Raw genomic sequence first — 24,039 nt, forward strand, 5'->3', positions numbered from 1 at the left:
TCCCTTCCATTAGTTTCTGGCATGGTCTGTTTCCTTTTTAACAGGAAAAATGGCAATTTTTTATTCCTGTCAAATCTGCCTGAAATTAGAGGCGCCAAATGTACAAAGCTAATAGAACTCACCCTACATAGAACCTGCCTAGAACCTGGAGAACATAGACCCCATAACAGCCAATGCTGAGTACATATAGTAGTATTTTTATATGCAGTCGCCTATCTATGCTCAGTATTTATACCCTGGCTGCACTATTCTACCACATGTACTTATCTGCCACAACAAGGATTATTATAATCAGGATTATTTGTAAACATTTCTCAATCTGTTACCTCATGGCAGTACTACTGGTTTCCCTTAGTTAAAATGGCGCTATGTGGACATTTTTAAACTGAGCACGTGACGTGAGACGTCCTTTAGCTCACGCCCACGTAATTACGTCACTGAACCTAATCAACAACGAGTTTGAATCAACGCTGGGCCGAGGAGTGGTGGACCCCCCTCTTAAAAGGGCGATGCAGGTGAGGGTTGTGGGGTTTCGACGCGCTGCTACTTTAAAGAGTCAGTCAGGCCCCGGGTGAGTGACGTCACGGCGGGTTAATCAGCGCCGTCTGATAGGGACAATAAGTTCCGGCAGACCCATCTTGCTGAGGGGGCGGAGCTGGGAGTAGTTACACTTCACTCGTTCCCTGCTGGGATATGTTATCGGTTGCATTATTATAGCATTAGCAAAGAGTATCCGGGGTATTATAGCGGGGGGGCTGGATCTGTATGCCAAGGCTATGGAAAGCTCTGCTTATATGCTTTAAATGGCACTGTGTGTACTTTATGACATAAACTATATACTAAATGAATAAGAGTATTTGGACCCCTGCATATTACTGGAGCCTTTTTGGATATCTCATAGGCAATAATGAGGCTATGTTCACACTGTGTACGAACAACGGACATTGTCTTAGGCCCCATTCACACTGAGCACAAATGGTAAATGGTGCAATATCGCTGTGCTCAGAGTCCCACAGTAAGTGTATGGGAGAGCGTGTCCGCTTCCTCCCCTCTCCGCTCAAAGAATTGACATGTCATCTCTTTGAGTGGAGAGCGGCAGGAGCCCTCCCATTCATTAACTGCAGGACACTCTGCCGCAGAATTCCGTTGTTTTGGCTCCGTGTAAACGGGGCCTTACATGTTCACCCAGCCGATACTGCAGTATCAGCCGGATGAACATAATTTTATTTTAATTGGAGTCCGGGCAATTGACCACGGTGTAAAGTAAGCCGGAGCCGTACTTTACACTGTGAGCATAGACCATTTTCTACGGCTGATGTCCACCAAACTGCGACAGTAGAAAATAGACATGTTAGTAGAGGTAACTGTGCTGCCTCCCATACTGAGGGTCCTGAGTTCAATTCCCTGCAACAACAACTGCTTATGGGGCAGATAGAGTAGAGAAAATAGACATGTTAGTAGAGGTAACTGTGCTGCCTCCCATACTGAGGGTCCTGAGTTCAATTCCCTGCAACAACAACTGCTTATGGGGCAGATAGAGTAGAGAAAATAAACATGTTAATTATTTTCAGCAGCCGTAGCGTATACAGTGCACATACACTACGGCCGTTGTCCCATTCACATAAGCACTGTTTGCAAATAACGGCTGTTGTTTTACCAGCAAATACAGTGTGTGAACGTGGCCTTAAAGTGAATGTACTACTAAGGATATTAGAAGAAAAAAAAAGATATATCAACTTGTCAGCGCTGATGGGGAGAACCCGGTGGGACAGTCCATTTTTCAAATCGTCGTCCGGTTCCTACCAATCTGTGCCAGTTTCTTCATATGCAAATCTATCCTTATGCTATGTTCACACACAGTATTTTTGCTCAGTATTTTAAAACTAAAACCAGGAGTGGACTGAAAACCCAGAAAGGTTATGTTCACACACTGTTGAAATTGAGTGGATGGCCATCATTTAATGGCAATTAATTGCTATTATTTTAAAACAATGGCTGTTGTTTTGAAATAATGGCTGTTACTTGTCACTAAATGACAGCCATCCACTTAATTTCTACAGTATGTGAGCATAGCCTTTTTGCGTTTTCAATCCACTCCTGGTTTTAGTTGCAAAATACTGTGTGGGAACATAGTCATACTCTGTATGCTGAAGCATATTCATAGGTCTGCAATAAATATACATTACTTGTATAAGGCTGGGTTCACACTACGTATATTTCAGTCAGTATTGTGGTCCTCATATTGCAACCAAAACCAGGAGTGGATTAAAAACACAGAAAGGCTCTGTTCACACAATGGTAAAATTGATTGGATGGCCGCCATATAACAGTAAATAATGGCCATTATTTCAATATAACAGCCGTTGTTTTACAATAACAGCAAATATTTGCCATTAAATGACGGCCATCCACTCAATTTCAACATTGTGTGAACAGATCCTTTTTGTGTTTTTAATCCACTCCTGGTTTTGGTTGCAATATGAGGACCACAATACTGACTGAAATATACGTAGTGTGAACCCAGCCTAAGATGATGGGATTGTTAAACCTAGCTTTAAAATGCCCATATTCTTCTAGGAAGCAGCTCGGCGTGAGAAGAGGCGTCTTCTAGATGCTCAGCGAGGGAAGTGCAGGGTCCGTCTTGGCTCTCACCTTGATGAATGGTGTGCCCTGAAAGATCATTTGGGTTTTTCTCTTCACTCTCAACTTGCCAAATTTTTGTTGGACAGGTCAGTAAAGATGCACCCAATTTCCAGTACGAGTTTGATACCATAGGGGGCAAAAACAGTGCAATACCAGGATTTCGTGGTTTTCGATACTGTATATTAAGCCGCAGTATATTGCATTTATCATAAAGCCCTATTTACTTCAGAGAGCATTACAGTGTCTCGGGACTTGTCCCCAAATGTCACCAGTTTTTGTAGTGTTTCTTTCCGCCCAAAAAGTGTGTAGTATATGAGGTTTGCAAATAAAACCCTTGTATACAAATACTATGTTTTTCTCATTACAAGATATGTCATTCTTTGAGGCATTATTGTCATTTCAAGTAACTTGTGGTATGTCAGACATTACTGATTGCCTTATGTCTCCCTCCTGAAACCCAGTACAATCCTAAAACACAGCTATAAGAGGTTCTATGATCTCTATTGAAGAATATAAGAACATTTCCCTATGGACTTCCAGCTAACATTTTTTCTGCAAAAAAAATTGATTCATTTAGAACTGTTGCTCATGGCACTTTAAGGTTGTTTTTATGGAAAAACACCATGGGGGGGATTTATCAAACATGGTGTAAAGTGAAACTGCCTCAGTTGCCCCTAGCAACCAATCAGATTCCACTTTTTATTCCTCACAGACTCTTTGGAAAATGAAAGGTAGAATCTGATTGGTTGATTGGGGCAACTGAGCCAGTTTTACTTAACAGATGGATAGAGCGGCGCCATACACGCGAACCGGGCAGCGGTTCAAAAAATGGACCGCTGCACCGGCACCGATCTATCCGTGGGTCGTATTAAAGCGAATGTACCTGATGGTACATTCGCTTTAAACAGTTGTTTACTTAGGGTAGCTTCACACGGGCGGGCTCGCAGCGAGATTCTCGCTGCGAGCCCGGCAGGTCCTGGCAGTTCCCATAAACTACATACTTGCTGCGGACCGCAGCGAGTATGTAATTGTTCCGCGCTTAACTCCTTCTACTCCCGGCCGGCTCCCCCGCTGTAAGCAGCATACATTACCTGTCCTTGCTGCTCGGGTCCGGCGTCCTGCTCTCCCGTCCGGCCAATTAGTGTGTTGCCCAGCCGCAGCCACTGATTGGCCGGGCGGGAGAGCAGGACGCCGGACCCGTGCAGCAAGGACAGGTAATGTATGCTGCTTACAGCGGGGGAGCCGGCGGGAGTAGAAGGGGTTAAGCGCGGTACAATTACATACTCGCTGCGGTCCGCAGCAAGTATGTAGTTTATGGAAACTGACAGGACCTGCCGGGCTCGCAGCGAGAATCTCGCAGCGAGCCCGCCCGTGTGAAGCTACCCTTACAGTGCTTTCATTGTTAACAGTCTGACAAGAATTTCTTATTTCTCTGCAGTTATAGGACAGTTACCAGCCCTAGGACTCCAGGTAAGACATAGTTTCTGTCTCTGAAGGGCTGACACGAACCTAGAACTCCAATAAAAGTGGAGAGTATATGTAGTAATTTGAAGGGAATTTGCTCTGCTCACTGCTAGGAGCTAGCTGTTATGGTATACAAGCAAACTATATCTTTCCTAGAGCTGATAGTGGTGGTTGCCAAGATTATAAATATAAGTATTTATAATGTAAGTGTCAAGGACACAGTGCCAAGCTGCTTGAGTAGCAAAGCCTTGTATGCCTCCTTACTTGCCCTCACATTTCTGCCCCGCCCCCCTTGATTGACATACAGATCTTTGTTCGTCAGTACAGAAGAAGTTGGGAAGTGAGACCAAACAAGGAGGTGTGCCAGTCTCCTTGACGCTTCGCTGACAATTAAAAAGCAGTTTTTTAAAGTTGGCATCCACCATCAGCTTCAGGAAAGGTACAACTATACAACAGTGGGCCAGGGGTAAGAACCTGTAACTTAGAATGCAAAGTGTCATATTCAGAGCCCATCGACACTATCAAATATAAAATTTCTGTCTCCAGAGCTCCTTGTTGACCACTACCTCATTAAAATGAATCGGACAGTAAAGCATTATGGCCCCATCATTCATTCTACTTCACTACAGTGACTTAAAGGGGTAGGCCACCTTTTATTAAGTTTATGGCAAAGCATACTAGCTTACTTATTGATTAAGGGCCCTTTTACACAGAAAGATTATCTGACAGATTATCTGCCAAAGATTTGAAGCCAAAACCAGGAACAGACTATAAAGAGAGATCAGGTCATACATGAAAGCCTGAGATTTCTCCTCTTTTCAATTCCAGTCCTGGCTTTGGCTTCAAATCTTTGGCAGATAATCTGTCAGATAATCTTTCTGTGTAAAAGGGCCGTTACTGTGCCTGCCCTATTATGTAGAATTATGCAGCTCAAACGCAGACTCAAATGAATACAAGAGTGGTGCTGTTTCCAGAAAAAAGATATTCTGTTTAATATGGTTTACTATGGTTTTGCGGCCATCTTTTTTGACATACGTCTTTTGATAATAACATTGGTAATTAATGGTCACAATAATTATTTATGGCCGTAATTATCAAAAGATGGCTTTAGTGTTAATCTCACATCACCTCTTACAAGGGGAGATGTGCAGTTGACAGCAGATTATTTTCTGACACGTCAGAACCGAGTGATTCTCAGCCTGTGAGCATTTGTTTGTTTGTCAGCTGATCACTGGTCTTTTTACACAGGGCAATATCTGTATGATTTAGGAAATAATCGGCCAATGTAATAGGAGTTTTATGGGTACAGGATTCGCAGCAGATGGTAAATGAACCCTAAAGCTAATTCTCCCATTGTTGGGATGATCTAAATGATTGTTTGTCTGTATGTATAATATATATATATATATATATATATATATATATATATGAATATATTTTTGTTTATATAATATTTTTTTCTTTTTGAATAGTTCCAAAAGCTGTCATCTTGCTTTCTGTGTCAGTCCCATCTCTTCATCGTCTGGCTTTCTTATGTCACCAACATGGTAGAAACTGTAGTTCTCCCCCTACCATCTTGGCACAGCCAACTTCAACAGAAGCCTCTGAAACACCAGTTCTATTATGGGGTTGCAAAGATCATCAGTTTCATTGGGATCCACATGATCATAGCACAGGACTTGGTGGTAATAACCAAATGGAAGATGTCACAAACCTTTCATCCATGCAACAAAACCAGACAGTCGGACAAGAGGTAACTGTAGAAGAAGGACCATTGGTTAATATGGAGAACAGGGAAGGCCTTCAGAGACCTGAGACAGAACCAAACAGCACTGACATACAAGAAAGGTTATGCAGAAACAAGTCCTGTGGAGATAAAACTCATTATACTTGTCCAGACAATGTCCAGACAGAGCAATGTAATGATGGTTGGAGAATAACTGAGTACATACCAGAAGAGAGGCAGGACATGACCCCCGGAAATGAAGGACCACTGAAAACCAATCATTCAAAAAAGCAGCAGGAACTAACATCTGATGAGGGTTTCAGCCAAAGTATAAGACCTGAATTACCAGCTCCATCAGCAGAAATTGAAGACTCAGAGGCTGAAGATACAGGACCTCAGAGTGTCCAGGTATCAGAAGATATCCAGGAAAGCATCTCCAGGGACCTAGCCAAAAAGAAGCCTGAAACGCCTACTTTTGGTAAAGTCTGATAGCTATTCTTAAAGAGCATATATCATTAGAATATAAAATGAAAAATTATTCTGTAAATCTTGCAGTTTGCACAGTGGTCACCAGACTTCACAATAGACTAAATAAGGGCCCTATTCCACAGTAACGATAATCGGCCGGATTGGCCCCATTTGGCCCGATTCGGCCGATTATCATGCGGTGAAATAGAGAGAACGATCAGCCGATGATCGTGTCATCGGCTGATCGTTCATTTAGGGCCAGACCTAAAATCATCGTTCTCCCACCGCGCATTTCAGAAGAAACAGCAGCAGCATCATCATACATTACCTGGCTGCAGGGCTTCTTCTCTGCGCTGTCTTCATCCCCGGGTCCCACGCGCTCTATCTTCTGAATGGCCGGTCAGCTGACGGAACGCTCAGCCAATCACAGGCCGGGACCGCCGCGACCTGTGATTGGATGAGTGTGGCCTGTCAGCTGACCGGCCATTCAGAAGATAGAGCGCGGGGGACCCGGGGAGGAGACGGAGCGGAGGACAAGCCCTGCAGCGAGGTAATGTATGATGCTGCAAGGGCTGCAAGGACATCGGTAACGATGTCCTTGCAGCCCTCGCTCAACGATCATCGGGCCGCGGAATAGGCCCAGTAAACGAGCGGCGATCTAGCAGATCGCCGCTCGTTTACATAGTTGATCGGGCCCTCCTCGGCCCGTGGAATAGGGCCCTTAGGGAAAGGATACACAGATTACCTTTCATTTAGCTGTCCTTGAATGCTGTTTTATGCTCTGAACTGCCTGGGCCACACTTTTTTGGCACTTTAATGTATCATTTTTTGTAACATTTTTTATTTATTTTTTTAGCAGATTGCAATCACAAACAACTAAATGAGAAGTAATACCCCGGGTCCCCCGCGCTCTATCTTCTGAATGGCCGGTCAGCCAATCACAGGTCGCGGCGGTCCCGGCTTGTGATTGGCTGAGCGCTCCGTCAGCTGACCGGCCATTCAGAAGATAGAGCGTGCGGGACCCGGGGATGAAGACAGGGCAGAGAAGAAGCCCTGCAGCCAGGTAATGTATGATGATGCTGCTGCTGTTTCTTCTCAAATCGTTGGTCGCCCGCCGCGCACCGCTATTCAACCGTAGCGATGCGCGGTGGGGGAACGATGATTTTAGGTCTGGCCCTAAATGAACGATCAGCCGATGACACGATCATCGGCTGATCGTTCTCTCTATTTCACCGAACGATAATCGGCCGAATCGGGCCAAATGGGGCCGATCCGGCCGATTATCGTTACTGTGGAATAGGGCCCTAAGGGTCCATTTACACACACAGATATCTGACAGATTTTTAAAGCCAAAGCCAGGAACAGACTATAAAACTATACGAGAACAGGTCAAAAAGGAAAGACTGAAATTTCTCCTCTTGTCAAATCCATTCCTGGCTTTGGCTTCAAAAATCTGTTAGATAAATCTGTGTTCGCAAAGGACCCTTACTGCTCTATTACACATAGCGATTATCTGCCAAATCAGGCTCTGTGTTATAAAGACAGAATTAGCTGAGGAGCTGATCATTGGCTGATCGTTGTCCTTCAGCATGTTTAAAAATCACTGGCCGTGCATTCCTCCGTGTAATAGGAGGATACACTGATATTGTAAACTGCCACAAATTTTCTGAGCTTAAAGGGGTTTTTCACGGAAAAAAAAATTCTTTCAAATCAATTAGTTCCAGAGATATGTAATTTACTTGTATTAAAAAAAATCTCAAGTCTTCAAGTACTTATCAGCTGCTGTATGGCCTGCAGGAAGGGGTGTATTTTTTACAGTCTGGAGAGCAGGAGAGATTTTCTAAGGGGATTTGCTACTTCTCTGGACAGTTCCTGGCATGGACAGAGGTGGCAGCAGAGAGCACTGTGTCAGACTGGAAAGAATACACCACTTCCTGCAGGACATACAGCAGCTGATAAGTACTGGAAAACTTGAGTTTTTTTTTTTTAATAGAAGTAAATTACAAATCTCTGGCACATTCTGGCACCAGTTCATTTGAACAACTCCTTTAATACAAAACTCGACAAATGTGCAGCATGGCTTCACAAATGATTGCTGGATGGTTTGTGTGGCCACCCCGCATTTGAAAGGTAATAATGAAGCAATCTGCCGACTGAAGGTTCCCATACACTTGAAGAAGTACTCCAACTTAAAACTTACTTGCCCCTTAGGACAGGATAGGGGACAAGTAAAAGATCATGGGGACCGGGTCCGACCTCTGTATAGGGAATGAATGGAGTTGCCAGAGAGAGATGAGTACAGCACTCAGCTCTTTCCGGGCGACTCCATAGAGAATGAATAGAGCTGTGGGTCACATGCCGTACATGTGGCTCTATACAAAACAAAGGAGCTGGGGGCGATATGGAAATGGCCAGGGGGGTGGGGGGTACAGAGGTCGGACCACTTTCAATCTCTTACTTGTTCCCTATCTGGAAAACCCCTTTAGTACTAAAGTTAGCCGAACCTGCAACATGCATTGGGGTGTCTTGTGTCTGCACCATTAGATGATGTCTGTGGGCATAGGGGTTAGGGGTCCGTGATGGATTTCCATTGCTCCTCTCCTGGGAGGAAGAGGGGATGAGCTGTGACCATCACCTCTTGTGGATCCTGTGTTATGTATATATAGGTATTACCTTTCATTCTAACCTTGCCTTTGATAATAATGAGGGTCCTGCTAAAAATGGTCTCTTACAGCTTATAACAGTTAGTGGCCAGAGTAAAAACTGCAAGGTTTCAAGATTTATTTTAAACAGTTACTGTAAGCGAATAAAATCACCTAAAATTCTTAAAAATGATATTCTGACAGGTCATTTTCTGGTCATAGCCTTTAACGTACATTGTCGGCTCCTTTTTCTAGGTCAAACATGCAGACATCAGAAAACTTGTAACCAGCTCTCACAGTCCTACCAACAAGCCTTACTGAATGAACCAAAGACAGCATTGTCCTATCCTTGTAGAAGGTCTCCTCGTGGTAACAAAGGTTGTCACACAAAAACAGATATGAGAGAACGAGTATCTCAATTCAAAGCTCTGCTTACAAGCAGTGTAACCAGAGTTAGCAGTGATGTGAAAGGTACTAAACAGTGATCAATTAGAGTATATATATATATATATATATATATATATATATCTGTGTGTGTGTGTGTGCACATAAAAAAACTATTTCTAAGGAAAATTTCTTCCTGTAGGCCAAGATGCTGATGTACTTTTTGGATCAGCTCCAAATACCGGTCTTTTGAAAAGGATAAGTCACATTCAGGAGTCCTTGACCGAGGATGTTACCAGACAAAAAACGCCTTCAGAGAACTTGGAAGGGTGAGAGACATGAAGAGTTGGCATGCTGCTACATTCATACTTAAAGGGGTACTTTACCCACATTTATATTACTTTCCCCAACATATACATTACTCACATATGGATGCTTAATCTGTTCTGCTGTTTTCAGCCACTTTTCTGCTCTCAGCTGCTGCCCAGAATGTTCTGTAGTTTCTATTTTTTCTATGACTGTTGACCCCTATTATCTCTAGCTGCGGCCATTTTGTGTTAGCCTGTCAGTGGGCATGTTGTACTGAGGGAATCTCTCATATATCAATCCAAGCTACAATATACTCCTGTTAGCTTCACACAGGCAAGTCCTCTACTTTCCTATGGGCCAGTGGAATTACCTCACATATACCTGTATGTTACTGACTGTTTGCACAACTCTGCTACCTGGGAAAGCAGGGTGCTTGTATGTGTGAATCGGGCTGAAGGGCATAAGTGTATATGTTATTCCTGCACAGGATTTCATGTGATCTTATAACAACATGTGTGCTGAACGGGTGTGAGAGGGAGAGGTTTATAGGGTGAGATATACAGAGATAGCTGGAAATGGAGACAGAGAAGGGTGAAGTGTAAGAGAAGAGGGAAAGAGACAGAGAGTGAGGGGTAAGTGCACACTGTACATCACCCTGCTTTCCTAGGTGCAGACACATGTTCAACTCATCCTAATTCCTGTGAGTGGCTGACTACTTTCTAAGCTTGGTTGATCAGCACCTGGAAAAGTTGGGTGGTTGTTATCAAAATGTTCATTATTATCTCTGTCTCTCTCTCTGTCTATTCTCTACCTATCAATTTTCACCTCACTCTCTGTCTCTCCATTTCCTGCTATCTCTGTATATGTAGCTCTTTCTGTCTCCATGTTATAAGATCACAGTTATCCAACCGTGATGAAAGCATGTGCAGGAATAACATATACACTTCTGCCCTTCTGTTTGATTCACACAGGCAAGCTCTAAATCTAAATCTCTCTGTGTAAAGGCACCCTAAGTATCATTTTATTCAGGATCCCCAATGAGCTAACTGCTCAGCCCAATACAGGTTTGTGAGAAAAATGGTCTAGATACCTTGGTTCTCTGAGTTGCCCAGTTGCATATACTTATCAATGGAAACAATGTTACTGCACCCACAGATTAATGATCCAAATTTTTTTAAAGTATAAACATATAACTGAGGACAAGATAGTTGTTGTTTCTAGAAGACAGTGGCCATGTTTTTTGAGCCTAAATAACCCCAGGACTTTTAAGTATCACAGAATGACATCACTGTGTACAGGTTTCCATTACATGACAAATTTCTTCCAGGGCTGACCACTGTCTGCCTCAATTTATATGCTTCTAGCCTATAACAGTGTATAAACCTGAGGAAAAATCAGCTGTCCTTTGAAATGCGTTATTAATGCAAATGCATTGTTTATATTCTCTCTTTATATTCTCTTTACCTATAGTTTAGCTGCTGTCGAAGAACAGAAGGAAGCGCCTCCGCCAAAGCCACAGAATGAGAGAACACAAATGTCAAGAACTGTCAGAGAGGAGGAAGGGAACACCCAAATGGAACTACATGAACATGAAGGACAGGAGCCCCAGAGTAGCCAGGGCAGGGGTCAAAGGACAAGCCGGTAAGTACAAATTTACAAGCTTATGCCCATAAATCGATCTGCATTACTGAAACATACATACAGCCTCATGATCCCTTTTTCAGCACCAAGCAAGAATCAAGCATTGTTGAGCTGGGTTACCTGTCAAATGTCTTTGCAGCAGACCTGTGCTTCTAAGGGCCCATTCCCACTGAGGAAAACAGTCGGACTCAACTTGGAATTCCGCCTGCCTCAATGTTAATTATAGGGTACCACTAGTCTCTGTGGCTCACCACTGAAAGAATTTACATGTCCATTCTTTCAGTGGAGGCACCCTATACTGAGGGCAGGCAGAATTCCGAGCAGGGTCTGCAGCGGGGATTCCGCTCAGAATTTTCACCTTTTTTTCGCAGTGTGCTTAAGAATTGTGCAGGATTTTGAAATAGGGCTTCCAACTGACTGTCAATCAAGCAGACATAAGGGTTGGGAGGGGGACAGTTCTATTCATGGGCATCGGGCCATGGGGGTGAAGCACTGAAGGCGGGCCGGCCCACTCCCAGTGGGAGGAAACAATTTCCCCTCTATTCCGTGGCTCTATTAGAATCAATGGAGCCGAGTCATAGAGGGGAGGGGGTTTCCTCCCACTGGAGGTGGTCCGGCCCACCTCCAGTGCCTGATGGTACAGTTGCTTTAAAAAGAGAATGTAAACTAAAATGAAAAATTCTTCCTGATCAGCTTACAATAGGAATGAAACAGAATTGCATAATAATATTATTTTTTCTTTAATTTATCTTTTCCAGGCGCAAATCACTTATAGACGAAGAATTGGCTCAAATATGTAAGAAGAGAATCAGGTAAGTCATGTAAATATCTGACATTTTGGCCTGAGAGACAAAATACGTCTGTGTCAGATAGTTGCAGGCCAATGTATGAAAAAAGTATGCAAATTCAAAAACAGTTAACCCTTCACAGTAAAATAAAGTAGGGAGTTAAAGGCCTTGTCTAGTAGCTTTAATAATAATATTTATTTGTATGGCGCCAACAGATTCCGCAGCGCTTGTTTAAATATATAAATACAATACAGGTTATACTTAAATTATACAATGAATTAATTAAGATAAAATTAAAAATACACAATTAGAGACCTGCTCTCAAGAGCGTACAGACTGGGATTACTGGCGGTGACACGAGTGGCAACAAGGGCTTTATTTGTTGATGTTCCAGTCATTGTACATAGAGTCTCAAAGTGCCTATAGGTGACTGGGCAAGCCAGTCACAAGCCATTTTCTGAGCTAAGGTAGCAAGTACAAAGTAGATGGCACCAAAGAGATTATAGAAAGGATGCAGAAGGGATAGCAGAGAGGAAGATGAGATTAGGAAATGTTATAAGTGCACCTGCAGTCTTTAGGGCACGCTTGAAAGTGGGGGTGTTAGAAATAAGTCTGAGGTCTTTGGGTAGGGAGTTCCAGAGAACTGGTGCAGCACGAGAGAAGTCTTGGAGGCGGGAGTGAGAGGTTCTGATTATGGAAGAGGTCCACGGGACGATTATCGTTCGCATAATCGTTAACGATAAACGATCCAAACAACCGCTATTGCAAAAGACCTGAAATCGTTCACCCATTTACATGGAACGATAATCGTTACTTATGATTGTTTTTGCGGTCGTCGCTATTGCGTTCGTCAGTACTGCGAACGACCGAATTACGTCTTATTCAATGCGAACAATTTGCTAACGAGCAACTATAAAAATGGGTCCGGCTCTTATTAAACGATCAACGATTTCTCGTTCGGTCGTTAATCGTTAACTGCTATTCAACTAAACGATTATCGCTTAGATTCGAACGATTTAATGATAATCTGAACGATAATCGTCCTGTGGAATAGGGCCCTTAGTGTAAGGTCATTAACAGAACGCAGAGCACGGGTAGGATGGTAGGTGGAGATGAGGGAGGAGATGTATGGAGAGGCAGAGTTGTGGAGAGCTTTATGGGTGAGGAGTTTGAACTGTATTCTGTATTTAATGGGTAACCAGTGCAGTGACTGGCACAAGTGGGAGACGTCAGTATAACGGCTGGAGAGGAAGATGAGTCTGGCTGCTGTGTTCAGGATAGACTGGAGAGGGGAGAGCTTAGAGAAAGTAGTCAAGACTGGAGTGGATCAGGGCAACAGTCAGAGTCTGAGCGATCTCAGTGGTGAGAAAAGGGAGGATTCTGGATATGTTTTTAAGATGAAGATGACAGGAGCCTGCAAGAGCTTGAATATAGGGAGTGAAGGATAGATCAGAGTCTAGCATTACCCCCAGACATCGAGCTTTATGCACAGGAGTTATGCTAGTACCACAGACTGAGAGTGAGATGTCAGGTTTAGGTTTGTTAGAGGGAGGGAATACAAGAAGTTCAGTTTTAGAGAGATTCATTTTGAGAAACAGAAAGGTCATAGTGTTAGAGAGAGCAGATAGACAGTCACTAGTATTTTGTAGAAATGCAGGGGTGATGTCACGGGAAGAAGTATATAACTGGGTGTCATCGGCATAGAGGTGGTATTGCAGGCCAAACCTTCTGATGGTCTGTCCGATGGGGGCTGTATAGAGGAAGAAGAGGAGGGGACCCAGGACTAATCCCTGGGGAACTCCAACAGAGAGAGGTAAGGGAGAAGAAGTAGGGCCAGAGAAGGATACACTGAAAGAGCGGTCAGAGAGGTTGGAAGAAAACCAGGAGAGCTGAGCATGGAAAGGAGGAGCTGGTGGTCCACAGTGTCAAACGCTGCTGAGAGATCCAGGAGAATCAGCAAGGAGTAGTTTCCTTGTGACTTGGCCTTCAGGAGGTCGTTTGACACCTTGGTGAGAGCAGTTTTAGTGGAGTCAATCTTGAGCACAAAGTCAGTGACTGAACTTTGGGCTTGAGAAGAGAATAAAAGGTGTCGAAAAGGCGTTTTGGATTGTTTGACAGGGTAGAGATGAGGGAGGTGAAATAAGATTGTTTGGCAAAGTGAAGGGCAGAGTAATAAGATTTGAGGGTGAATTTGTAATGAATGAAATCTGCAGAGGTTCTAGATTTCCTCCACAGACGTTCAGCCGTCCTAGAGCACCGCCGAAGAAAGCGAGTTTCCGAGGTGTGCCAGGGCTGCTGGCATCTGTGGCGGGGTGTGCGGAGTGTAGGGGGAGCTACAGAGTCTAGGGTAGTTTTCAGGGTGTTGTGGTAGTGTTGTGTGGCTGTGTTTGGGCAGGTGAGGGATGAGATTGGGGACAATGAGGATTGTAGGGAGTTGAGTTGTTGAGTGTTGATTCCACGCAGCTTTAGGAAAAATGCCCATGGTTTAAAGTGCCCTTGCTCAAGTACTACACAACTATGCAAGAATTGCCCTACCCAGCCAATCACTGACTGAGGTGAGACACTGCAGCAGCCTCTGATTGGCTGACCAGGGCAGTTACTGCATGGCTGCAACATCCCGGGAAGCAAGAGAGGAGTGTGAACTGCCATAACTACAGTGGTAAGAAGGTGAGCAGGGTTAGTATAGCCTGGGCAAGCCCTTTTATTTCTGCAGTTAAATCAATAAAGGTAGCTTTACAATCTGTTGTGGTTTTGTAAATACTATATGTATGTGATGATTCTTTACATGTGTATATCCATACGAGTGGGCGCTTGTTTTATATGTAGACTTTGTTCCTGATGAATAAACTAGCGGTTTTGCTGTATGGAGAGTTTAGGAAAGAAATGAATAGTAGACTGAACAGTAGTTTTTATTTTTGTACGGTCTTTCACCACTGATGATGAGGCCCCAGCATCCTCTTGGTCTGTCTGGCGAGGCCCAAGTATCCATTTGTTGTTTTCAGTAAAGGCCCTATTCCACGGGCCGACTGACGGGAGCAAACGAGCGCTATTAGCGCTCGTTAGCTCCTTGCTTACTGCTGCCGCTATTTCACGCGGCAGCAGCGAGCGGGTGAGTCTAGGGGGGCTGTGGGGGGGCTGCCCGGGGGATCGTTAATCGTCCGGGCAGCCCAAAGGATACAGCAGCGTCTGCTGCCGACGCTCCGATTCCACGGAGCGACAGCAGCAAATCGTTGCTGTATCAGTCGTTTGTCTTTCAACATGTTTGAAAGACAAACATCGCAACGATCAGCCGGCTGATCGTTGCTGTCAATTCGACCGGACGATTATCGACCGTGACCGCCGATAATTGTTCCATGGAATAAGGCCTTAAGGCTCTGTTCAGTAGAGAAGTACTACAATAGAGAGTAAAGGCCCTTTTACACAGGGCGATAATTGGCCAGGAGTGTTGCTAGAAACGCTTCTTTGGCCAATAATTGGCACGTGAAAAAGTGACAGCCAACAGAAGAGTGTGAAAAAGCCAGATTCTCATCTTTCGTATTGTGGCAAAATATATTGCTATCAAACGCTTGTCTCTCTGTGTGAACAAGGAGATGTGCGCCATATAGCAATACATATAAATGGATTCATTGTGCTTTTTAAAGGCACTGCAAACAAGCGGTGCTGATCAGCAATCGTTTGCGGCCATGGATGGACAAAGATTAATTAATGTAAAAAAATGTTCAAGAGGGATTTATTCTGATTGCCATATTGCATTCTGGAAGAAATTTTTCCCCTTGTATGGGGAAATTGGCATTTGCCTCATATGGGTTTTTTGCCTCTCTCTGGATCACACAGTAGATTTATAGGTTCCGTAGAGTAGTTGCATCTAACAACCAATCACGTTTCAGAGGCATGTTCGAAAATAAAAGACACAGTCTGGCTGCTTTGGCAATTCCTCCACTTTCCTGGGCACCAGATACACATCATCCAGTGTATAGATACGACTAATGGTCAAATGTATATTCTGCAGGAAAGCCACACCGCAGGAGCTGCTAATGTGTGAATATGATGACTGCGGGAAGATCTTTTCAAAGCGACAGTATCTGAATGTAAGTAAAACAGACAGACACTGTCTGCCTCAGCCTCTTGTTACCTGGGCGGTGTGAAGAGCTTTAACGTCTCTAACATTTATTTAGAAAAAAAAAAAAGAAACAAAAAAGTGTAGTGTACACCAGTTTTTATCTTAGGATTTTATGCCATGCTCATAACTTATTAGAAAGGAGACGATCAAAGGGTGAAGAGGTGTGGCCTCTCAAAGCCCGGCAAATTTATTGTAATTCATGCCAGTAAATGTGTAACTTGAATCTATATCCCCATAGCTGATGCAGATTTCTGTTATGGTGCTGACTGTGGTCCCTGCTGTATTGCCAGTTCCCACAGTGCCTGCTGTGTGGACCAAAGGTCACTTTCGCAGTATACATCTGAGAGGCTCATAGACAAGCATTAGGAAAATGTCTTCTGGTCTAGCTGTAAACTCCAAATGTGAATAGGCTAGTTACAGTGTGCAGAAGCAGGGCAGCCATTTACATTTTACATCCTTATGCAAAAAAACATTGCTGGAGTTAATAGCATACTTTGTATCTTTTAGATATTAAAATTAACCTTTATGATGCAAAAACCCTGCTCCTCCCCATGGTCTTATTCTATGAGCATACATGCATTAAATGGCTCAAAATAGTCCTCCATATCAATGTGTAACTTTTATAAACCTAGAAATGATACCTCCTCCATCCTACATTTTAAGGCCCTTTTACACTAAACGATTATCAGCCCTAGGCTGGGTTCACACTACGTTTTTGCAGACAGTTTGTGTGCACCCGTTTTGATGCGTTTTCCCATTGACTTATATTATTTAAAAAAAAATAGATGCCTTTTGGAACTGCTTTTTTTTTATAATCGGAAGTCAACGAAAAAAAAGGGATCAAAACGGATACACACAATTGCATCGTTTTTTTGCAAAAACGGGTGGAAAAAACAGATGGCAAAAAACGTAGTGCGAACTCAGCCTTACTTTGCTGATTACTACCCGTTCAGGCCAATAATTGTTTAGTCGCACATGTTGAAAGGCAACAATTAGCCAACATGAACAATGTCAGCTGATCTAGGTCTGTCAACATGCTGAAAGATACCTATGTGTGCAGCGACTGCTTTGCGTTGCCCTGTGTAATAGGAGTTGCAACAGCAGTACGCCACTCACAGCTATGGGCAGCCCGACCGATCTAAGGGTCGTTCGGGTGGCCCCTCCCACTCATTTTATGTGCGTATAATAACAGAGGCAGAGAGCAGGGAATGAGGGGGAAATGAGTGCTGAATTGACATGTCGGTGCTCGCTTCCCACATATTATCGTGCACTGTAATACGGCCTTTAGTCTACAAAATTTGATTTGTAATTGTCTAGCTGGAATGCTGTTTTATCTAGAGATAGCGCTGCAATTCTTGATCATTATGTGGAGTAGTCATACAAAATGTATTAAAAGCCTCTTTTAGTATAATTTTTTAAATTTCCATTTAACTTTTCAGTATCATCAAAAATACCAGCACATGAACCAACGCACCTTCCGCTGCTCAGTGACAGAGTGTGGGAAGACATTTAACTTTAAGAAGCATCTTAAAGAACACGAGAAAAGACATAGTGGTACGTTAAGAACACACCAAAAAAATCTACTTGTCAAAAAGACTTGTGTATTCCTTCTAGTCTTGCACAGTGCTCGCTGCTGCCACATCTGTCCATGACCAAAGCAGTAGCAAATCTGCACAGAAAACCTTACCTTCTTTAGACACTTCCTGTCAGGGACAGAGGTGGCATCTGTGTCAGTACTGTGTGAGACTGGAAAGAGAACACCACTTTCTGCAGGACATACATCAGCTGATAAGTACTGAAAGACTTGAGATTTTTTTAAATTGAAGTAAATTACACATCTATATAACTTTTTGACTTTAGTTGAATTTTGGCAAAAACATTTTTCTTTCAAGTCCTCTTTAAAAGGGTTTGTCACTTCATATTAAAATTGTTCATCGTAAAGTACATGTACATAGTGACAGCAGCTCCCTGTGTGATTTACAGCACTGATATCAGACGCCCCTCCTTCAGGCTGTGCCATCCTGGTCTGTATGCTGACTGGTCATTATAAGATGGGTGAGCATGGAGGAGCATGTGACCATGCACATGCCCTCCACTGAGCCTGTATATTTCTACGGAAGACACAGAGGGAGGGGCATGGTCACATGCTCCTCCATGTCAGCCATCTTAAGGACAGAATCACCACAGAGCAGGACACAGCCTGGAGGAGGGGAGTCCGATTTTAGCTCTAAGGGGTACACATGGAGCTGCTGTCAGTAAGTGCAGTGAGTACACTTACTAATACTGTACACTGAACAATTTTAAAGTCCTTTAAAGTCATCCTTTCCCTTCAGATTGTAAAATCTTCTTTCTCCTGTTTCTGGGTGGTAACTAAAATGATCAGTCAGTGATATCACACAAAGGATGGCACTAGGTTTTCCTTGAGTCCTAAATGGAAGGTCTTCCTATGCATCTAGTAATATTAGAGTCGATATTGAATCACCACATACATGGAGAGATGCTTTAGGGGTCTGGGAAAGCTGGGTGACAACCCCAGTGAGAGCTGTAACGGTAGTAGTATTGATTGTCATCCAAGTTTCTTAAAGCAGGTACATTATATTTATCAATTTCTCTCAAAGGTTTTAGTGTTAAGTAAAATGTTCTCTGTTTTGTACTTGATTTTTGTCAGACCGCAGGGACTTTATCTGTGAATTCTGTGCACGTGCATTCCGGAGCAGTAGCAACCTCATCATACACCGACGTATTCATACAGGGGAGAAGCCCCTTCAGTAAGTTACAGCTAGCTCTGTATAATAGCCAGATAATATGGGTAATTTGCATATAGGCATTATTAATACTTCTTGCTGTTCCTTCTTAATGGAACCTTGCAGCTGGGTCTCCTATTATGTCGGGGGTTCCTGGCTCCATGTCCTGGTTAATCGCTTTTTTTGTGATTTTAAATTTTTATTAATTTTTTAACTTTACAAAATCGCTTTTTAATCTGATGCCCGAGGCAGGGGGAGAGCCATGACCTATCTGGGCGGAGAGCTATCCGTAGCTAGGCTCTCTGCCTGTCCACATGCTCAGCGGGAGTGATTGACAGACACAGTGGCAACTTTGTTTGTCAATTATTAAGGCAGAGCACAATAAGCTATGACTAGGACACTGCTCTGATGATTAGTTGCGGCTCTTCCTCTGCCCTGTGCGCATGATTACAAAGCAATTTACCGGGACATGAAGCTACGGAGACCGAAACCCCCAACACAATAGTAGACCCGTCTATCTGTGCAGACGTTCTGGGGGCCCAATCAGCACAAATTTGCTGATTGCTTCCCTTTAAAAACATAGCTGTTATATGTGTCTGTGTAAAATTTGTTGTATGTCAGTTTTTCATATGGCGTTCCCTGTGGTTCATGAATATTGTTCCAGTGCCATTGTCATTCAGGGTTTCCAGAAAATGAACATGGACACTTAGGGGGAGATTTATCAAACATGGAAAACATTTGAAAATGAAAAGCCAGTTTCACTTTACACCATGTTTGATAAATCTCCCCCTTACTGCCTATCCATAGGATGGGGAATATGCTATGATTCTGAGGGTAATTTTATCACTGATATCCCCTTCTGCCCACAATCTTGAAAACTGAACTGCCAAAGCTTCCATCTGAATATAGCAGCAGTGCACATAGGTCACTATTTATTATCTGTGGGTGTGCCAAAGATGATAAAGTACAGTGCCTTCTGCATTCCCTTAGCTTAGACAGTCAATGGAGCAGTGGTTGAATATGCATACCTTTGCTCTTTTCAGACAGAAACTCTAGGAGTCCCATTCTCAAGATCAAGGGTATCCCAGCTGTGGGACCCACCCACTATCATACATTTTCCCTGTCTTATGGATTTATTTCTTTGCCAGCTATTGAGGTTATATTATTCACCCACCAGACCATCTGAGTGCTTTCCCAGGTAGCAAGGTTTTAAAGACTCAGTACATTTAAAGGGTCACTGTCGTTATAACTTTCAAAATCCAAATCAAAAGTACATGTGATATAAAACAAGTTTGCAATATACTGGCCAGTACAGAGAGTCACTGCTCAATGTGTCCGTCAGTCACATGACTGCCTTCTCTCTGTCGGCGCTCAGATGGCCTGGGATACACAGGAATTCCTGTGAACTGACTGTTTCCTTTTTTTTTTTGAGAAAAAAAAAAGAGTCCGAAAACAGGTGCCGTGTTTTTCATGATAACTAAAATGAATAACTTACAAACTTGCTTTATATCACATCTACTGTTGATTTAGATTTTGAAAGCTAAAACGACAGTGACACTTTAATACGGACCTTTATAAACCTCACAGATAGAGTGACTTTCCATTGGATTAGCATGTTTTAAAGGGAACCTGTCACCCCGGCTGGAGCCTCTTATATCAGAGATGAGTCATTCCCTATGGTCGTCGGACTCTTCTCTGGTGAGTGTGTGCACGGTTTCTGACAGGGATTTCTCGGCAGCGGGATGGGGTCTGGGACTTCAAGGAAGGGGTAAGTATAGGTGGCTCCATCCAGGGGTCTGGAGGGCTTCACCGCGGCAGCCGGGATGACAGGCTTTCTTTAGGTGCCCCTTTGTCAATTACACAAGGTTTAAAAGCACTTGAGGGTGTCAAGTCCACGATCTACCCCCGTGATTAGTGAAAAAACATCCGTTTTGAATCCGCTTTGTATCCGTTTTGCATCGGGAGCAGGTGTAGGTTTGTTCCATGATTCACGCCATCATGATAAATGAAGCACAGGAGAAGGCCACCTAAACCAGGAAGCGGCCAGGGACTTGAGCAACGTGATGTGGGCCCAGCACTGGGACCGTAAGTGGACATTGTTGCTTTCAACCAACCCTTCCCCGGCCAGGGGTCAGGAGTACCCCTTTATCTTTAGAATCAGCAACCTGAAGCCCTCTGGCTATTGCAAAACTGCAAACACAAAAAATGCAACAGCTCACCACTAATGGCAAGATACAGACCCAATACAGATATGAACATTGCTAAAAGTAACCCCCCCACTTTCTAAAAAAAACTCCATAAAAATAATGGTAAACTATCCCACCATGTTAAGGTGGCCTCATGCCGGGACAGGCCTATACTGTACTTTGGCCTCTCCGTATAATAAGCCTATGCTCAGGCAATGCAAGATCCAACTAATACTGGCAAAAATATTAATAACCACCTTGGTGGGTATTATCCATCATTCCTGGACAGCCAAAGCCAAATTATAACTGATCTTAGGTCTCAGAATGACAACAAGATGGACAGCCAACACAAATGCTGCGTTTACACGGAACGATTATCGCTCGAATTTTCGCAATAACGATCGCATTTGAGCGATAATCGTTCCGTGTAAACACTGCAAACGATCAAGCGATGAGCGTAAAATCGTTCATTTTGATCTTTCAACATGTTCTCAAATCGTCGTTCGCTAAAAATTCGCAGATCGATTCGAGTAAACAGTCCTTCAAAGATTCACCCTATGTAAAAAATGGGCTTAAAAGATCTTAAAAACGATCGCAATAACTTACGAATCTTCTAACGATTTTTCTCCATCTAAACGCTGATCGTTATAAAAACAAAATCGTTGCTTCAAAATCGTTAATCGTTTGATTGGGCAAATTATTGTTCCGTGTAAACCCAGCATAAGCTGTATCTTTTAAGGCTGGGTTCACACTACGTAAGTTTCCGGCCGTAGCACGTTCCGTGAATAAGCGGCCGGAAACTTACGTAGTTTGCGTACAATGTAAAGTATACGATCTACAGCTGCACAGTTCACACTACGTACGAACTAACGCCCGGATCGTATGCGGCGCCGTAAAAAATGAACCAGACCATTGTTTAAGGATGAAAATGCCGTAACTTACGCCTGTAGCGTAACATGCGGTCCCGTACGGAGTGGTGATTTCTTCATTTTGAAAGCTTTTTGTGCCGATCCAAAAGGTTCTGTGGGGTGTCCGGGGCTACGCGAAGATTTCCAAGTAAAAGACCGCTGTCAGATCGCTACGAAGAGCGCTCAGGAAGCGTAAGTACACTACGGGCGTAAGTTTGCGGTCCGTACGTATCCGGCCGCAACTTGCGTAAAGTCCCGGCCGGAGTTTCATACGTATACGCATATTTTCCGCGGCCGGACATATACGTAGTGTGAATATAGCCTAAGCCTGTATATGAAGTGATCTCCCGCTTAGGGACTAGCCAAGCACCTGCTTACTTTCTGAAGTCTGACAGCATAGGGCTCATACAGGGTGGAGTAGCTGTAGCCTTGAATGGTAGCATGCCAAATTAGCCTGAGCTGCTCATTTACAGAGCCTGTTACACAGCTCAATATTACAAGGCCCTGGCTGCATGAAAATTGCTAGAATGTTCATGTGGCCCTTGCATATCACCTGTTGACCCCACGTCCCCTTTTAGCTCTGTGGTAACAGAAACAATACCTGACTGCAACTTTAGATATCAAGAATGCTACTATGAATAAAAACAGGTAGATGCACATAAGGGTCCACAAGAAGCTATATCTAGAAACCCTGTCACAGCACAAGGCAGTTAGGATTAGATATGCATTGTAAAGCCTCTTGGAGGAATATGCACCCTCCAAATTGTAACGTGCGGCAGAATATGTTGGCACGATATAAGTAAATATTTTTATTGTCATCATTATAGGATTTAAACCCTATTTAATCTCTCCTTTTCCTAGGTGTGAGTTCTGTGGCTTTACCTGCAGACAGAAGGCTTCTCTGAACTGGCACATGAAGAAACATGATGCTGATTCATTCTATAAGTTCCCCTGTGATATTTGTGGTCAGCGGTTTGAGAAGAGGGATAATCTTGCTGCTCACAAGAGTCGCAAGCACCCAGACACCCGGGAGGCAGGACCCCAAGACGTCACCTCTTCCATGGATAATGCATGCCAAGCTGAAGCCATCTGTAAAGATGATCACACAGAAAAACTGACAAAGGACCTTGACCAGGAGATAGCAGCAACAGCTTCAAGCAGTGCAAAAGAGACTCTCTTTCCTGAATACCTGGACTTACCTGAGAGTGTGCACAAAGCATCCAAGCAGACCCCTCAGACTTCAGGGAACACAGAAATATCCCTGGTGATTGTCGTGTAATTTCAGACCAGCCACAATATGGGGCATGTTAACAGGGAAGCTAATCATGATAGCCAGAAGTGGGTTACAGTGATCTTTCATTGTAGGACTCTACTCATTGGACAAAAAGTACTGGATAAAATGGAATAAATAATTTTTGTGCTTATTCACTGTCACTCTTCAATGTATATGTAAATGTGTATAAATGTTAGTGTAATATTAGTACAGCACATAAAACAAAACATTGGCATACAACATCAGGATATAAGCTAAAACATGGTTATGGAGTCAATTACACAAGGTAACAAGGCACAATGTCGGCTGATCATGGTCTTTTAACATGATCAAATAAAAATGATGTGCAATAGGCCAGCACTCTGTGTAATAGAAGCGCCAGCAGCAGAGCGCTGTTCTCTTCCATGGGCCATCCGGGCAATCTAAGGATCATCCAGGCAGCCCCTCCCGCATTATGTAGACTTCCTGTAGAAAAGATATGGTGATGGTAATTGAATTTGGAATTTCAGGCCATACCAATGAGGAGGCTAGAGAGGACCATGGAGGGGGTAAAGAAACCATTTAAAAAGGTTAGGGTATTGAGGGAATGAGCGCAAAAATAAAATACTTGCTGGTCTTACTCCCCAAGTCCCCAGAGTATTTTAAGTGGTCTCCTGCCTTTCTAGCTGCTGCCATTTCCAAGTTACACGTTTTTCTAAAAGCTGATATATAACCAAGATAGGAAACTACATTTCCCATCATGC

General features: G+C 43.4%; 1 protein-coding gene across 1 annotated transcript; it reads left to right on the plus strand.

The window, feature by feature from the left end:
- Positions 1 to 437: 437 nt before the first annotated feature.
- On the plus strand, positions 438 to 23,437 carry LOC138799517 (zinc finger protein 692-like). The gene is made up of 12 exons (XM_069980810.1): positions 438 to 515; positions 2,578 to 2,729; positions 4,082 to 4,113; positions 5,580 to 6,311; positions 9,199 to 9,414; positions 9,530 to 9,656; positions 11,107 to 11,277; positions 12,036 to 12,089; positions 16,075 to 16,153; positions 17,625 to 17,739; positions 18,854 to 18,953; positions 22,885 to 23,437. The coding sequence occupies exons 1-12, from the start codon at positions 510 to 512 to the stop codon at positions 23,300 to 23,302; spliced, it is 2,202 nt and encodes a 733-aa protein (XP_069836911.1). The 5' UTR covers positions 438 to 509; the 3' UTR covers positions 23,303 to 23,437.
- Positions 23,438 to 24,039: the final 602 nt, after the last annotated feature.

The sequence above is a fragment of the Dendropsophus ebraccatus genome, chromosome 8 (genome assembly GCF_027789765.1).
Source record: "Dendropsophus ebraccatus isolate aDenEbr1 chromosome 8, aDenEbr1.pat, whole genome shotgun sequence".
NCBI classification, from domain to species: Eukaryota; Metazoa; Chordata; class Amphibia; order Anura; family Hylidae; genus Dendropsophus; species Dendropsophus ebraccatus.